This window comes from Strongylocentrotus purpuratus, unplaced genomic scaffold (assembly GCF_000002235.5).
Source record: "Strongylocentrotus purpuratus isolate Spur 01 unplaced genomic scaffold, Spur_5.0 spur5_scaffold_6, whole genome shotgun sequence".
Taxonomy (NCBI): Eukaryota; Metazoa; Echinodermata; class Echinoidea; order Camarodonta; family Strongylocentrotidae; genus Strongylocentrotus; species Strongylocentrotus purpuratus.
Genome location: NW_022145612.1, coordinates 53,702,544 through 53,721,710, shown reverse-complemented (window position 1 = coordinate 53,721,710; position 19,167 = coordinate 53,702,544). Strand labels below are relative to the sequence as shown.

At 35.9% G+C, this 19,167-nt stretch overlaps 1 protein-coding gene across 1 annotated transcript; it reads left to right on the top strand.

Annotated features, from left to right (window-relative positions):
• Window positions 1-3,406: 3,406 nt before the first annotated feature.
• LOC100893753 (protection of telomeres protein 1) lies at window positions 3,407-18,673 on the top strand. The gene is made up of 19 exons (XM_030973001.1): window positions 3,407-3,525; window positions 4,828-4,970; window positions 5,562-5,705; window positions 6,353-6,466; window positions 6,757-6,948; window positions 7,545-7,656; window positions 7,844-7,986; window positions 8,652-8,792; window positions 9,246-9,430; window positions 10,165-10,294; window positions 10,811-10,995; window positions 11,949-12,238; window positions 13,305-13,458; window positions 14,020-14,115; window positions 14,495-14,550; window positions 15,179-15,301; window positions 15,987-16,148; window positions 17,216-17,313; window positions 17,953-18,673. Exons 2-19 carry the CDS (start codon window positions 4,854-4,856, stop codon window positions 18,175-18,177), a joined length of 2,667 nt encoding a protein of 888 aa, XP_030828861.1. The 5' UTR covers window positions 3,407-3,525; window positions 4,828-4,853; the 3' UTR covers window positions 18,178-18,673.
• The last annotated feature ends 494 nt before the right edge of the window (window positions 18,674-19,167 follow it).

The following is a 19,167-nucleotide window of genomic DNA, read 5'->3' as shown; positions in this document are numbered from 1 at the left end:
CGTACCAACGCTTGTTTTATCTACTTATTGAACCTAGATAAGCATCACCTATATCCTCGTATGGCATTAACACTAGTCGACTGAGCTTTGAGATTATGTTGCGTTTCCTTTGTAACCATGCAGATCATTGCTCAAGAGGTTCCAACACGCCGATGACGCGAGATGTTCAGGCAATGACGCAACAATCAAACTAAAATTACATGGCGCGCCCCATAAAGATAAGTAGACCCCTAGCCCTACGCGCAGCTATACAGGAGTTTCAACCAAAGGTTTCAGCGTGGGATTTGTGGTGGTGGGGGTGGGGGGGGGGGGGGCTGTTTTTATAAAAAATAAAGGTTCGGTGCAGTTTTACACGCTATCAAAATCAGCCGCACCGTAAAATTAAATAAAAGGGCTGATAGCTTTTTTTAGAAGGATCGCAGATTTATTGATTACAAATAAATATGGGAATACCATTCATCTATTCTCAAACAAATTTATTGTGCACTTTCCATTTTCATGCGTAGGCCTACTGGCAAGAAACTTCAAAATGGCATTTATAAAATGAGACCAAAATCACCAAAAAGAAAAAAAAATAAGATCGGAACAACCCCATGTATCGCTCATTACGGTATGCACGCACGCCATGGGTATTTCAAGGTCGGTGTTGTTATGACAACACCGACACCTGGGCCCTGTATTACAAAGAGTTGATATCAATCGCAACTTATTTGTAATTGCTATCAATCACAACTATGTTCATAAGAGATGGGAGACTGCAAACTTGTGATTGATTTAGGGACTTATTGATTCGGATCAATATTAACTCTTTGTAAGACGGGGCCCAACTCTCGACACCGAACTGAAATCGCCATTTTTTGTATTGAATGTCAAGATGTTCAGAGGATTATATACATATATTTTGTTTGGTCCCGAAATTTGAAAATTTGACCGATCGACATTCCGTTCAGTTTGGGGGGGGGGGGGGGGTGGGGGGTAAGGTCATCTTTTTTAGGTCTTCCATTAGGAGAAAAAAAAATTAACTCAAAAGGTTTTTATTTTCCCCAAAAACATACACATAAAAAACACTGAAGGGGGGGTTAACCCCCAGCCCCCCCCCCCCTTTGCGTACGCGCCTATTCTCAACTGATAAATTAGGCATCTTCAAACCTCTTTTTAAACGTCACAAAAGGCCAATGTAATCAATAATACACCAGTTTACAGTTGTATCAGTGCGCATGCGCAGACAGAGGTCAGAGGTTATTGGCCCAAAAATTGGGGCCAATAACCTCTGACCTCTGGTATTTATGCGTAAATTAAGATTGCGCCCATGCAAATGATGATATGCGCGCACAACGCAGCGCGCAGGCAGTGATATCATCATAATTTGCATGGGCGCAATCTTAATTTACGCATAAATACATGACCTCTAGGTCATTGGCCTTGTTTAAAATGGCGCACACAACTGTAAACTGGTGTATTGTTTACTAAGAATATGAACGTTTAGAAAATGAAGGAGTCTTCAAAATCGAGGCAATTGCCAAATGACATAGGCCCTAATTACAATTTATGCTATGACTATAACTTTGTATCATCCTTCATCTCCCCCGACACAATAAATTCTCATAGTTTCCCTATTTTTTTGTAATTTCCCCGCTGTGTACGCTCGCTCGCATTATAGTTTATCTCATTTAACATATTTCAGTTTCTCATGATTTTTCCTTCATTTTGAGACTGCTTAAAACCCCATACAGGATTGGTTATTAATTTTCATCTGATGATAAGATCAAATCAGTCGCAATATGCTACCTCACAGATCTTAAAATTTGTCCTTGCTAACTTCGCTCGCTCACAAATAAATCTAGTGATCATTACACAAGTATAAACCTATTACAAACTATCAGTGCTGAAGCAGTATCTTGGACACATAAAAAGACAATCTTGCAGATCATCACTGATAATGTAATAATACAATGTAAGAATATATATTTAATGTCAAAATTTTTATTTTTATTTCGCTTCGAGGTTATCCTTTGTATCCAGAAAGTGCCCTTTTTGTCGGTGCCCCGGCCCACCCACTTTGAAAGACTTTTTTTATACCGCCCCTGCTTGCAAACTTTCATTTTGTGTGGAAAAGGGCTACTGTTTGCATTTGTACATGATCGATCACCCTTTCTTGCAAATTATGATTTATTTATTTCTGATTATACTATTATACAGGTTGGTCGCCCATATAGTATATTTTCCTGAGGCTGCCACTCACGTTCAAAGCGGTCTCTCAGTCGATCCTGTCCAAATTTGAAATGATTTGTCAACTGTATTTTTTGAAAGATAGAATGATTTATTTGATTAATATTACGATATTATATACGTTTTTTAACTTTTGTTAGTAATATCCCGGAATAATATATTATGTACCTAGTTTGTATATTGAAAAATGCAGAAATAAAAATGTAACAAACATACAAACTTTTAAGATAATCTTCACCAGATAATTTACCGAGAGTATAACGAATTATTAAAATGTCAAACAAATCAACCATTTCTTTTCCGGGGGGGGGGGGGGGCTAATTGACAGGGCCGCAAAGACACTAAATTCTATAAAGTCCGTCAGTTGCCAGAATGAGAGTCTCATGCAGAGGTCAGTGTGGTCCATATATCTCTATGGTGTGGTCTCATGTTAAAGAAAACGTTGTTTGTTGTTTTGGCGACACCCTATTTTATTCAATTTTTTTAATTAAAAAAAAAAAAAAAATAATGATTGAAACAATTTAACATTATTTATTTGACCAATCGAAAAACATATCTTAATACATACACACAACTTTAGGGAAGTGGAGAGGAGAGAGAGAGAGAAGGATACATGAAATCTGCTGGGGAAAAGAAAAAAAGCAATTAAAACTTGCTATATCATTACTCGAAAGCATGTCACCCCCCAATGATTATAGTAGTTAAAAGTCATGCGCTATATAAATAATTTCATGAACTAACTCATATAAACTAATAAAGCCCACAAGTGTTTTGCTTATGCAGTTGTCTTTCTCCTAATAAATAAATAAACCCTCTAAACATACAGGTACACGACGCCCCCTTGTCTATGCCAGAGTGACCTAGGTTGAGTTTATCAACCGAGAAGCGTACGGCGTAACATAACTCGCTGGGCTGGTAAGAAGGCATCATAGAAAGGACAGGGCCAGCGTGAGTTGGAACTGTGTGCGGATCGTGGTTTAATTTGAAATAATTTTTTGTTTTTATTTTTTTTGTAGACTATGACTAATATTATATTAAAATGAGATTGGAAAAATAAAGAAAGAAATAATAATTTTACCAAGACATTAAAAGAAAGAGATGCGATGAAATTGGCAACAATAGTCAAATTTGACTAATAGCCATTATAATACCAAACGAACAACAACAACAACAAGGAGCGCGATTTCAAATTTTGAGTTTGAGAAAGAGATACCGAAAATAAGATTTTAGAAATCAACAAAATGCCCATGTTTTTCACATTATTTTTCCTTATATTGTATCTTTGAATCAGTTCAGGTAAGAATAAATCGAATTTTAGAAGAGCAATAACCATTCTTTTCGAAATTTAGTACCTTTTAATGTCGATGATTTATTAATTACAGTCCCACATGTTAAAAATTATGTTTGCGGTAGGCTAGATCTAGTCAAACTTAGGAAGACCACTCAGGCATTTGTGATATTTTGAAAGTCTTACTAATACTAATTCAAAAATGTGGTATGAGCTAAAACTAAACATGATGGTATAATTTACTGACTGTATGCATGCATGTGCATGACGTTCATCCGATCTCGTTGAATTGCAGCACTGGCACAAAGAACTTTGGGTTGCACGCGCCTGTGACTGTGTGAAGTTATCTACCGTAATGTCTCAGATCCTTATTACGGTAGATAACTTCACACAGGTGCGCGTGCGCCCATCTGCAACCCACCATCGGTATGCACTTGTATTGTGTAGCAGTTTGCCGTGAAACCTGTGAAAAGGTATACTAAAGATCTGTCAATGTTTTGCGAAAAATACTCCAAAAATTACAAGAAAATTGACTTTTAACTCATGATCTTTATTTGGACATTTAATGAATATTAAATTTACTTCATTTTGGGTATGTTTTATGAGGGTATCTCCACGACGGTGTGACGGGTCAAATTTTGGATAGGTTTCTGAACAAGCGCCGAACTTTGCGCATTGAGCGCTGTACGTTTACGCGTTCTGATTGGCCGATCCGCTCGAGTGGCTTTAAATTTAAGTGAGAGAGGGCCTACTTAACTTAAGCGCAATCTAAGTTTCCAGTTTGTACCTTAAATATGCGAAAAATGAAAAAAATTCAAAGTCAAACTTCAAAAAAAGTTACGTAGACCTATCTAGGTGGTCTAAGTCTGTCTTAAACTTTGGTGAAATACTTAACCTTTTAAGGATGCTGAAAAATTGTAACAAATAGAGTCTTTGACTGGAATATCATGATTTTGGTATCGGATTTAAGGGAAAATAGCAAGCTTTCTCCTCGTGAACAGCAGCCAATGAAAGCAAATAAGAAGGACACTTGTCAGCAATTTAGGACAATGACTGAGGCTGCAATTCGCTGAGATCGGATGAACGTTCTGCGCATGCGCTAAATGTAAGAAGTTCTACGTGTGCAGCCTCATTTTATGCAGTTTTTTTTTAAGGACACATTTTCATGCTTTTTTTTTACACCACTAAGCACAACATTGATATAATGACAATGTTACAGTGTCACAAATTCAAGTGGAAGTACTTCTTCAGTTTGCTATTTTTTTTAAATAAACCCTTTTTACATACTGTTACAATTTTGTCACTTCCAGATAAATTAGGAAGCAGTGTTGTCAAGATGGCTGCCTTTAAGGAGATGTCAGAGTCAGACCTTGCTCCTGAGTTAGCCGGGCTTCAGAAGATATCCTTATCAGAATTACATCCATCTAGCACATTACTCAACAGATATGTGATGGTAAGTGTCTTTAGATTATTGTTATCATCATTATTTATTGCGCCTTTAACCCCTGCCGTGAACTTGCGTGAAGCTGGCCATTTCAATTTGTTCATGGCCTTAAAGAGTCTGAATTGCTTATATTTACTTTTAATGATGGATTTATGGTTGATACTGGTTAAATGTTGTTGGATAGAAAAAAAAAAATATGTCCATGTACAGATATTAAAAAAATGTATTATGCTTCATTGCTTTGCAAATGGTGTACTTCCTGAGACATTTTTGAATAAGCAGAATTTAAGAATAATATATTTATATTGTTGCTAGAATCCAAGTTGTAGCAAATTTAATAAATGTTGATGAAAATTACAGGAGTATTGGACACAGATATAATGGCATAGGACTACACAATCCATGGCATTCAAAACTTGGTCCAGAGGCAGAAACTCTATCAAGTCATTTGAAATGTAAGAGCAATCCTGTCCATATTGCTCTGATATTCTTCTTCAACAAAGGAATAAAAAAAGATTGATGAAAAAGAAAATTCACAAATAATTTTGAATTTTACTAGAAATCAAAATTCTCTTTATTTTTTGTCTTTCTATTTCTCAGGGTAAAATGGTTGACCGTAGTCCATTGATAACCAAAGGCAAGCTGCCTGTCTTGAGGTTAGTTCTGGAGGAGTCTTCATCAACTCACATCAATGTCTATACATTTGGTGACTTTGCAACAGGGATTGATGCTTATAAGAATGGGGTAAGTAACTATGGCGACTCTTCACTTCATATGTAGAGACTGGAATGTTGTTGATTTGCAATACAAATTTGGGCTTTATGTGTGTAGGGAGCATCGATTTGTGATAAATGTAGTTTTGTGTATAAAATGATAATTGGAACACTGCACTTTTCATGTACTGTATGTATTTGAAAAAGAAAAAAAATCTTGTTCTTTTCAAGTTGATTAATTATGAAAAAGATTTTTCTTCTTTGTGTTAAGATTTTCATAGTAATCTTCCATCAGGAAAATCATCTTTATATTACATTAAAGATGTTGGTGTCCCACATACAAGTAAAATAATGATTTACAATTTTTTAATTTAAAAAAAAAAAAAAATCACATTTTATGTTCGGCATAGTTTGATTTTTAGACATCTTAATGACACTACTGCTCTCCCAGGAATGAAAAGAAAGTATGCTGGATTTGAAAAAAGTCAGGCAAGCTGGCATTATGTTTTATGTTGTTTGGGGGTGGTTTTTTGTGGTAATTATATACCTTATTAATAAATATTAGATGTTTTGCATTTTACACAGGTCTGTATTCCTTGTCTGTGTCTTGTTTACATTTCTGCTGAATTTTGTATACTTCATATTAATGAGAATTTGTATTTAAATTATCTCTTTTAGGATACCATCTTTATTAGCAATGCTGTGATAGAGCGTTCTCACACATTCACTAAAGATGGCCATCATAAATGCCAGCTGATGGTTCATAAAGGAAGAAGTCATGCACTTGTTTGGGTAAGTCCTTTTCTTATTCTTTTGTAGGAAAAGAGTGTCTAATTTTAACAACAACAAAATGAAAAGAAAAGGAAATCGGTATGAAAACAAATATTAGTAAGATCTGTTAGAAAGCAGATACTTTCCTCCTTCTGATTTGCCTGGGTTGTGCTAAGGCATTAAAGATGGTTACCTGTTACGAAGATGCATTCTTTTCAACTAATTAGTCTTTACTTTCCAATACTATGACCCATTGTTGGTGTATAAAATAGTTGTACTCCTATCCCAATCAAAATCCTGTACTGTTTTAGGTGTGTCCACAACAAGAACAGGGTGGTAGCAACACTGCATCCACATCAGCAGCCACTGCCACTACAACAGCCCCTACCACTCAAAAAGGCCCTACAACAACCACGGACCATGCAGGTAGTGAGCAGGGAACACCGTCTAAGGCCATCCATGGCAGGATGGTAACCATCACTGCAGAATCATCTCCCATTAAAGTAAGAAACCTGGCTAACTTTGCGATGAAAAGAATGATTAGAATTTTGACATTGGTTGTATGGGTATATATGGAAATGTCACAATAAAAAGAAAATGCAGGGTCATAATTAATGTTTAATTCAATAAAAATTGTAACACAAATTTTCTTCAAAGACTTAAATTGTTCGTTGAATCTTTTGCATAAATAATTTACAGGTAGTAGAAGCTAAAAAAGAAAATATTGGAAGTTTATTGTGATTACAGCTAAATTTAGAAGTAGTTAACATCTAATTTTTTCTCCATTTTCAGAGAATTTTTAAGATTAGTGAGAAAATCTTGCTAGTTATCTGCTTAAATGAAAAGAAATGTTCATATGGGTTGTACCAAAATTTAATAAGGGTTTAGAAGCTATAATCCCAATCCATTGTTTCATTTGAAGAGAAAAAGGAAGATTTCTATTAATAGATATTTGATAACTTCAAATCTCATTCTGATTTCTTTTATGTTTACATCCTTGCTTTATGATTACCGGATTGAGTTTTATGTTCAATATGACATATGTCCTGTACACATATTTTAATGAATGTCGATTGTAATTATTTTTCTTCTTCTATAGTCCAAGAGAACATATGAATACAAATGCTTGAATGACGTCAAGGAAGCCAGATCTGTAGATGTGTATGGTGTTGTCAAATTCTTCAAGCCACCATACAAAACTAAAGGCCCAGGCGAGTAGATTTGGTTTGTAACAAGACATAAATGTAGACCCTTATTCCCTTAAAGAAGGAGTAAGGAGGGGGGGGGGGGGGGAGGGATCCAATCTCTAAACTGTTTTGAAAATTATTAATATAAAATTTGTTTAAATTTCATTTTGGTGGTAGAAATATTAACCAGGAATGTTTCTATCCTCCATAGACTACTGTATGTCCCTGACCATTGTCGATCCATCCCTGCCTCAAGACAATTTTGGTCTTAAATGTGTCATCTTTCATCAAGACATCAAGAAGCTTCCCCAGGTCCATAGCATAGGAGATATTGTCAGGCTACACAGACTCAAGGTACGACAGTCAATGTGGTGATTTATATATTTAATTCATGACCCAACATTCGCTCCTGCGATGATTGCTCAGGAATTTGTTTTTTCTAAGTTATAGGGTTGGAATTAGAGTAGTAATTCATAGGTGATCATAAGTGATAATGTAATGAGTTCACAAGGTTCATTTTACACTCGTTGTGATTAAATCAAGAGCTGATGATTAATCACACTATCATGAAAAAGAAGTATTACTTGTTGTATCAATTCAATATTAACTATCTCAAAGAAGAACAAAAACTTCGACATATACTGTCCTTGAGTTGTAATGTGAGATTAAATTTGCATATCCATATATTTGCTGAAGCTTATTTATCATGTGAAAGACTTTTATGTGCCAAAGGCTATATGCCATGGAAAAAAATAACAACATAAGAGTAGAATTGCTATATAGGCATATTAATTTAAAATAACATTTGTGTTTTTTACATGCAGAACAATTAGCAATTTTTTGCATCTTCATTAGTAAATTTAGCAGTTTTATCGTAAAACATGCATAGTAAATTTGATGGCAACAATTGATGCAGGATATATAAATAGCTATTAAATGCTCAATTGTTTCAGATTTTTAAAATGTTGGTAAGGAAAGGTCAGAAATCTAGTGTTTGGTCATTTCTTTGCAATGCGTAGATCCAGCAGTACAACAATCAATTACAGGGGGCCAAGGGGGATGGCTTCTCAAGTCTAGTCTTTGATGGCAGACCCAATGCTCCTGTGGAACCCAGGTCGTCCAGTGTAAACTACACTTTGTCAGATCAAGACAAGGAAAAGGTGAGGATAGAAGCATAAAACATTTTCAAAAACTTGCACTCACATTCTAACCTTGAGTTTAACGTTCATGTTTCCAAATACAGTTTTTATTTATTTATTACAACAAAATAAAGTTTCAAAAGAGTTGCAGTAGTCTTTAAAGGCAGGGTATTCTCCTGTCACTACTTCAGATTTACGTATACTGCCATCTGCTGCTTACACATTTACTCTACCTTTCCTCTCAAGGAATCATTTAAATGATGATCGTACACAATGCTAACATATATTAACAAACATACATGCTTGTAGGCTATGTACAACGATATTGCATAAGTTTAATTTATACATTTGTCAAGATACCGTGGCACAAGATGTTACACTTTTGCCTTCCTCCTGCTTCTATTAAGATATACCTTAAATTCTATTACATATGATTCTGCTATAATATAGGTGTTTTAATTTACATACATGTAGGTTCAAGAACTCCGATTGTGGGCGACACAGCAGACATCGGTGCCCCTGGCAGGCAAGAGCTGGACCCTCTCTCAAATTGTATCCCGAGAGTACTTTGACCTCATATGTCAGGTTGTTGCCGTGGTGATCATCCCAGCAGAAAGTTGTGTGCTTATTAAAGTGTGGGATGGCACCAAGTACAAATGGTATGTGGTATGCTCTGCTAGTCATGTTCCCTAATAAAATACATGTATTAAAGTTATAATGAAATTGGCAAGACTGAATTATTTACCTTTGCTGCCTTAAAAAAAAAATCTGGTTTGCTGTTCTTCAGATGTGATTGTAGTATGGGGCTTTTCTTTTACTTTTTTCTATATTGTCATGTTCATGACTGCACTTTATGGCCAGACAAGAATAGCTTTAATAGTAATTCTTTGTTTTTCAAACCAATTCTCTAATGGCGGCAAGCTTACATGATTATCTTTATACCTGTGTTTTATATTTGATGCTAAATTTTACTTGAGATGCCAAGAGATGAAGTATATTTATGTTGATAAGAAACAAGAGGATACGTGGCATAAGCTCTAACAAAAACATCTCAGTAAGGACAGAGGAGCACCATAACCAAGGATATCAACTAGCATGAACTTGATTTTGAATCTCTGCATTTCAACTCTTGACAGGTATTGATTTTGAGGCTATACCAAAAATGTTATTGGAATCTCAACTGAAACTTGTATCTGTGTACACTTAGCATTTTATAGTATATTCAGGATTTTGTATAACAAATATTGAGAGGGAGCATACTTCTGAAAAATTACAAAATCAAGGGAGTTATTTTTTGTCATGTACTGACGGCATGTTGAGTGGGTTTCTGGTAGGGTGGAATATTAACTACTGATATTGATCGGTTTTATATGTGGTATTTCATATTCTGCAGGCCAGTTCGATGTCTGGATGTGAGTAAAGTACAAGTAAAATGGGACACTGAGTTGGCATGCCGAGCAGAAGGTCTGATATTGGATGTCGCCCTCTATGATAACCACATGAAGGCTGGTCGAGAACTCAAGGTACGCATGGTCTTAGAATATATATGGAGTGGAACCAATGTTTGCAAGTGTCGGAGGTTACGTTGGCATTTTTATGCGTTTGAAGGAACAAAACTTCATGGTAGTAACTCAGCAATGAGGCTAAAGAAGGTCCATAAATGGGTGTGTATCAAGTAATCCTGTAATGACTCATTCCCTTAAAAGGTGTCTGATGAAAGTGCATTTAATACCCAAAGGAGGATACATTGTGTATGAATTCAGAGATGAAATATATTGGCATGTATTTAGGAAAGTCAAATGTTTCCCAGAATTACCATGTTATATTGTGTTATGATTATAAGTTGACACCAAAGGTATCTTTTTACTTGATACTTTGTCTGATTCAAGCTCTAAAAGGACTTGAGTAGGACAAAGTATTTCAATTTCAATATTTCAATACACAAAAATCCTTGATGCATTTAGTTGCACATGAGACAAAAAAGCATGGAATTTTACAAGAAAATTGATCATTTTCTCTATTGGATTGTCATCCTACAGCCAGGTGACTTTGTAAGGCTCTATAACCTACATGCTGCATCCTACATACCGCCCAACACGGCACCAACCAACCAAGATAACAATGACACCGACATGATTGAACTGGTCTTGCATCGTGGGACAGCGTACGGCAGGGGTCTGGTGGTCATGAAGGAATACGAAGAGGACGTCCGTGTCATGAAGAGGTGAGTTGATATTCAAATAGTTCATCCTTCCCTTGTTCCAGTGTTGACAGCTTCTCATGTACAGAGAGGTATAAAGGAAATGAGCCATGCTAGATGATAGTTAACATGCTTTTAACACAACTGCATTGCACTTGACAGTTTTTAAAATATTTTTGTTATTTGTTTTGTTTTATCTATTTAGATTTGATTGGTGATTTGATTTTTTTTTAAATGTAACTTTAGGTAATATGCAAAATATATTCTAGAGTACATCACTTGAATTCATATTGTACCTACATTTGTGAAACACAATGTGACCAAAGTTGCCAAGTAGTTATGATCCTTAATAATTTTCATGCTAACTTTATTAATTTTCAAGTTTCTGTGTCATTCTAGTGCTATCATGTCAGGGAAAAATTTATTTCTTCAACAAGTATTTCAAATATTGATCTTCACCATTCAAATATTGAAAAATGTTTGGAGAAAGTTGACAGTTGTTGAAATGTCTCTGGTTCTATGCATATATTTCAGCAGCAATTATCTAATGCTAACAATATTCCAAATTTAATCATGGACCAAGCACCATACTTAACCCTTGCACTAGCCCTATGCTTAGACCTAACTGTAAAACTAATCCTTAGCCTAACCCTCATACCAGACCTACCCTAAATTAATGTACAACCCTGATCATTGCTATTCTAATACTGCAGTGTTCTGATTAAAGTTGACAGCTTTTGATATGTCCCCGGTTCTTTGGATATATTTCTGCAGCAATTAGTCCTCAAGCAATTTTCTATGCTAACCAAATTGCTAACTCCAGCCTTGGACTAAACACCATACCTAACTCTAGCCCTAGCCTTAAGCTTAGCCCTTACTCTATGACTAAGCCTAATCCTAACCCTACATCTTTGACTAAATAAATCTGATGAGTGAATGTTGAAATTAGATTTTCTTTCCTCTTTCTCATAACTCAGGAGAATGGAAGAGCTGAGTACAAGGAAAAACCAGCCATCAAGTAATGGTCAAGGGTCATTGAATATCGGTCAAGGGTCATTAGATACCGGTCAAGGGCCACATAGTAGTGGTCAAAGGTCAGGAAGTAATGATATTGAGCTTGATAACCTTGACTGGGAGGTACTAGACTCCTTAGGAATGACTGATGGAGAAAGATCGACTCAAGGACAGAAGAACCCTGACAATGCCAGCTGGCCTAGCTCCTTCAACAGTGAGCAGGAGCTCCAGTGTATGCAGCAACCCATTTCAGGTAAAGTTTCTACCCCATGAAGAGCTTGTTAGAGGGTTATCCAATATAGCAACCACCTCTGCATGCAATGTGTTCATCATTTAAAGAAATTGTTAAAGTGGGAGCCCTTTGGTATTTTGATCAATGCTATCAAATTCAAATTCATTTATTTCACATCTCTTAAAAAATACAATATTAAAATATGCAGAAATAAACAATTTCAGAACAATATCGTACAGAAAATAGACAATTGAGAAAAGATGTGTACACTGTGATGAAGTGGGTGTGAGAGAGTAGCAAAGGCCATTGACCTTTCGAGGCTTCTCCCCGTATTATCATTCATCACTGTCACAAATCAAAAGTTACAATATACATGAATATAAGAAACAAATGACTTTCTCATGAGAGATGCTAAGTCCGCTCCTTGCTTGGTGCTTACATCCTTGGACAAGGTGTTTTACCCTTATTTGCCCCTTTTGACCCATGTGTATCGAATGGATACATGACATTGCTGGGGTCGTAATAAATACAGGGCCATTGAGAAGAGCAATATTAATACTGATGAGGCTACCCTGATAAATATGACAATATTATTGTCATTGCTGTTATCATTATAATATTGTTTGTGTTGCTTTTGTTCGGGAATTAGGTGGTTGTCTGATAACTGAATTGTTTGTTCAGTTGTTATTCAATTGTTTAAAACAGCCTTGTGAAATGTTTGTCACCTCGAAACCAAATAAGTAGTGTAATTAATGTAAATGATTTATCAATAGATATTTACAGCACTGTTCTTTCAGTTTCATTCCCTAATCAGATGTAGGTTAGGATTAGGTTGAGGTGTAGTGGTTCATTCACTTGACTCTCAACCCAAGGGTTGAAGTTTCAAATCCCAGCCCGGCACTGATGTCCTTGTTAACCACATTAGCCTCTCTCCACCCAGGTGTAAATGGGTTTCTGGTAATTGCTGCGGTAATAGTCAAGGCAGAGTCCACAGGAAGAACAGCATTTATGATGATGAAGCCTCCCTGGGTAAACACAATTATTATTATCATTATTATCGTTATCCTTTTCTTCTATGTCACTTCAGTCATCACAAGTTACCATGACAGTCGGGTTTCCAAGATAAAGCGCATGATGGACCACCCGCCTCTTCTATTCCGCTTGAAGGCTGCGGTAGTAGACTACTACCCTAGGACCATCCAGGACTTTGTACATCTTTTCTGCTCAAAATGCAGAATGAGGTACTGTCTTCTTGTTCATGTTCAAAAATTACTCTTTCTGTATTTTATCAACTTTATGAAAGGATTAGTCATTTAACTACTTTGGTATTGTTCATCTTCAAAGACAATATTGCATTGTTTTAGTTTTCAAGTACTGTATGAACTCTATGAAAATATCATTTGTTTGAAAGTTTCACTTTCGATCTCAATGCAACATCTTTACCTCTAAATTCAAACATACATATTACCAACACAGATGAACTTTCACAATCGAAAAGATCATGTATGGCACTGCAATTGAATTTGTGTAGAAAGTCCAATTCCTCATAATGTAATTATATTATTTGTTGTCCAGAATGAAAAGTTTTCATTACCATACCCAGTTTCAATTAAATTTTTGGATTAATTCAGATGGTACTAAGAAATTACCATTATATTCCTAGAGTCCCGTCACTCTTACAGTGTTGAAAACAAATGAGAAAGAACATTTCTTAAAAATGTTAATTAAATGTTTTATTTTCACTACAGGTAGTGGCATTGTAATAATGCTTTCTGTTTGATGTTTCTTTATTTGTAATGAAGCTGTAGGATACCAACCGCTAAGAATGCTGCAACCAATCCACCTCAAGATGAACAGTCAAGGTCAGACAAAGACAGGAAGAGAAAGGCAGAACAAGGGTTAGTTTGGCATGCTATAGAATTCTTTAATTGGTTTTATGACACCTGCCACTACGACGGTCGTTCTGCAGTCCTACACTTACCAAGTTCTTACCTTTGATCCTGGACCAAACACTCTCCCTTAACCTAACCCTAACCCTTACCCTAACCCTAAACCTAACCTAAAAACCTGATTGCAAATTTATACCTGTAACTTGTCAGAACAAATGATGGGGGACCCTATATTCCCACTGAGATATTTTGCACTTATCATTATGTGGTTTAACTAAACAGTATCCATACTACAGTATCCATGTTTATTGCTTCACTCAACCAGGATATCTGGTTTGATATTTTCAGATAGTATCAATAACAATTTTATTTTCTTAATTTATTCTAGATCTCAGTCTCCAAGGAGAAGTAGAAGGATCAGAAGGCAGGCGGGGGATTCCAGTGGTAAGTTGTCTCCCTCTCCTCTGCGAGAAAACATCTTTCAAACTTGTCTGTTTTAAACATCACTTTTCCAACGAAATAACTGTTGATGATCTCTAACAATGTTCCAGTATCTTCAAACAACAACAAAAACTCAACATTAATTTTGTTAGTACACCCTGTATCTTTGTAGAAAATATTCTAACATATGTATTAAAATGCCTTATTGATGTTGTTTTTTTAATCTCGTAAAACAAATAATACACATCATTTTGTTCGGGCATTCGTATAATTACCCACACTCGGTACCTTCAAAACAGTCCAAACACCCTCGGCTTTTGCCTTGGGCGTGTTAGACTGTTCCAGAGGTACCTTGTGTGGGTAATTCTTACTAATGCCCTAACTGATGTGTATTATTTGTATATCGATGACCTTTGTAAGCAGTTTATCAGGAACACTCGGGCATGTGTCGATATGTTAGATATGTTACAAGAAATTAACCCTATTCTATGCTTTTATGTATTGCAACCAATACAGACATACTGAAGCTTCAGAATGTCTGTATCTGTTGCTATTCTTTGATTTTGTAGTACATCTTTTTTGTATTTGAAACTTGATTTCTCTGTTCATTTGCTCCTGATTTCCATCATAGATTCTTCACCGGAAAGAAACCAAGAAAGAGAGAAAGTGACAAGACGGAAAGGAAGGCAAGTCACGACAGTGATGACCCCTCAAAAGAACAATGAAGGTGTTACTGCTCTAGCATACATCAAAGGTCAATATCTACTTGTACTTTCATTTTGTTTACATTTTATGGATGAAATAAATCTGTTTACTATAAGTGGCTGTTGAAAAATATGAATGCAAGTTTATGAGTATGTAATTGCACATATACCATATTGGACTACAAACACATTTACAAATAATGTTATGTAATTATTACTGAGGAAACAGCCATAGTTATGACAGAAGGCCATTTCTTCTTAATGATCTTTATATTCATCAAAGAACTGTTTCCACATTCACAAACCTTCCTTTTGCAAGCATATTAGATTAAATGTAATAACATACCCACTTCTTGTGTGCATGTTTTGCTTTATGCATATCTGTATTTGAGATGTTGCTGATGTAAGTGATTAAAATTGCTTTTTTTTCATCTCTGTTGATTGAAACTATTCCATACACTAAAATGCCATTTACTGATTATTAAGAAGTTAGTATAAACCTTTATAGTTTCTTTCAAAATACAACCTCATTACAATACTCAACATAAACAAGGATGTGTTTAAAACACTTTGACATAATGCATCAACAGTGGAATATTGTTGCATTTTTTATTTAGACTTGACAGTTCAAGAGAGTTTGACTCTGATGAAAGAAGGGATGGAGATTGGGAGTCAAAGATGAGCATGGTTTATTTGATTTATTTTTAAATTTGATTTTTTTTAAATATATATTAGACTTGACGGTACAAGAGAGTTTGAATTTGACGAAAGAAGGGATGCAGCTAGTGCGTGTACCCAAGCTCTACATGAGGGAAGCATGTCAGCAGAGTAGGAGTAGGGTCAGTAACAGAACACAGGTCTTTGTCTGTCCCACATGCTGTCCAGATCAACACCAAGGTAGGACACTTTTACCACACAAATCTAATAATATAATAATAATAATAATCTTTTAAAGTCCACTTCAAATTTGATTAAGTTAAATTAAGTTAAACCGAAAATGGAAATTCTATTTGCCCAATTGATCGTGAGCCTGGCAGCCACTGAGCAGCACCAGATCGACATTGCTCTATCCCTTTATTGTTGAACGCCAAACAAGGTAGCAGCAACTACCGTCTTTTAACGTCTTTTGGTATGACGCGGCCGGGGTTCGAACCCACGACCTCCCGGTTGTGAGGCGGACGCTCTACTGACTGAGCCAACACACCGGTATAAATCTGCTCCACTTTGATCAAAAGGAAGCAACTGTCATTTGACATCTTTGTGAAATTAGTGAAAAAACACCTAGAAATAAAGGGCTTTGTATAATAAGAGTTGAATGTATATTTGCATATACCTAAGAATGCCTGTTCAATTTTTACGTTCTAAGAAGAATGTAAGTGTTGATTTTTAACAAGAAAAATATGAAGTTTGTGCAGATTTGATGATTGCTCTCTTTTTGGCAAAGTATGGGAGAAATGGTCTTTTGTCTGTCTGCATCTCATTTCTCTCTCCATCTCCATTTCTCCTCTTTCTCTCCCTCTGTCTGCCTGTCTTTCTTTCTCTCTCTCCCACTTTCTCTTTCTTTTCATATTGCTTTCTCATATTCTCATGAGCTTAGTTGCTCTCTCCCTCTCTATTTTTGTAATATATGACTTCTTCACCACTTCACCATTTCATCTACCATTTTTGCCTTTCTTCCTGTCTTTTTCAATCTATTTCTTTGTCTTTTATATTATTATATATCTCCTTGTGTCTGAGTGCCTCCCTGTCTCTAGTGCTCTATCTTATATTTTCTTCATCACTATATCTTAGTATTTGTTTTTATATGTATTCTCTCTCTTTCTCTCTCTCTCTCTCTCTCTCTCTTTCTCTCTCTCTCTCTCTCTCTCTCTCTCTCTCTCTTTCTATCTCTTTCTATCTCTCTAAAGATGCATGTATATGCAAATATTATACACAGACATTGTTCTTTTTGTTTGCGTATACAGACAAAGATGTTGTACTTCTCCAGTATCGTTACTGGCTCAAATTATGGCTGCAAGATTCTACAGAGAAAGTAGAGACCATCTTACAAGGTCCAGAGGCTGTAAGTAAAACATCTATTTTGTAGTTGTTATCTTTAATTAATCTTAGCACTTTTTTTTTAACTCCATTTATTTGGCCTTAGAGCTATGTAGCGTCTTGGTTCAGGGGAGTAAAACACAAAACTAACTCCTTATGTCATGAAATATTTAGTGTATAATGTTCCATTTAAAACAAAACGTGTAGTACTCATGTAGTGTACTTATAACATTATGGATATGTTTCACAACTGATATTGACTATCCTATTGTTTATGTGACATTTGACATGTGACAAGTAGGGTACTGAAACATTTCGTTAAGTATAATTTTTACATCCAGATATGGTTTTTGTTTGTTTTATTTTTCATCAAAACTGCAAGAAATGTTTATGTTTTTAGTCATAAGTATGTAAAAACTAGGAATGAATCTTATTCATTCCTTTTTTCTACAGAAATAAATAAATCAAATCAAATCAAATCAAATAGATTTTTATCAATGTCTCTTTCTCCTTCTCTATTGCTCCCTCTCTCCCTTTCCCTCTCCTCTCTCTCCCTCTCTCTGTCTCTCTCTCTCACACACCTTTCTCTTTCTCTTCTCATTTTTCTTTCATTCTCTCTGTCTCTCCCCCTCCCACACTCTCTCTCACTGCCTTGGTTTAACAGGAATTGTTCTTTGGAGTTGCCCCTATCAATCTGCATGTGAACCCAGACAGCAGGCTATCCATAGCTGATAAGATTGGAAGGCTCTGTCCTAATCCCGGTGAGGCCGAACCTCAGGCGAACCCAAACTTGGATTGCTGCATAGAGAGACTAGTCACCATCAGACAGGGGTCACGTAAGGTCATGTATCATATACGAAATACTCAGCTGGCATTGGATGTACAGTAGTAAGTGGTGTGTGAGTATGGAACATGAAGGCATTCATCGCCATGGTAACATAAATAGTAGTTTGGTTTTACTTTCTGTTTTGAGGGCATTATCGTCACAATGGCTATGTAGTCTATAGCTTCAGACTCTGATAAAGTTCCTATAGAGCATAATGTGAACAGAAATGGCAACATGGAAAGATTGGACCGATTGTCTGTGTGATTTGTATAGGAACCATGTAGAAACACACCACCTAACTCAAGTAGTCTTGTCATCAGACCTCTTCACAACATCTTCTAGAGTTTTGTATCTGCTTGATGAGAGTCTTGAGATAATGTGAATCAGTTTGGTTGAACAAATCTACATAATTGTTAAAGTAACGAACTAACTACAATAAAAGACAACATTCTAACAATTGGGAGAATAAGATCTGCACACCATCAAGTTTAGCTAGTCTTTATCTACTCATGCTCATGATATTGAGCAGGTAGGCAGGGATGCAGGACCATATTTCATATTATATACCTCACTTAAGTAATCCAGCCATCTGATTGGTCGAAATCGCATTCATAAACTTCAACTGTTCCTGTAAAATTCCCGGTAACCATGCTTAAAACATTTAATATTTTTAATAACCATGGTTATTAAAAAAATAGGTCAGTCTCCATGGTTACCCCATAGGTTTACGTGTTAAAAAATGGTTTGAGCGATGGAGGATACCGTATGTGTGCGAATAATTGGTCGGTAATTTCAATACAATTGAATCTCGATCGATCTTACCGACAATTTTATCTTGCATTGTTGACATGAAGACGAAAATAAACTTCCAAAAACAAAAAAACAACATCTGCCGATAGATCTTGATCTAAGTTCGTGCCAATATGCATTGCAAAAGTAAAAGAAGAGTCCGTATATGGAGCTTTTGCGAAGCATTCATCACACGCGAAGCCGGTTTCAATCCATTTTAATGTATATATTGTACAAAACTGCCATGCATGTTAATAACGCGCG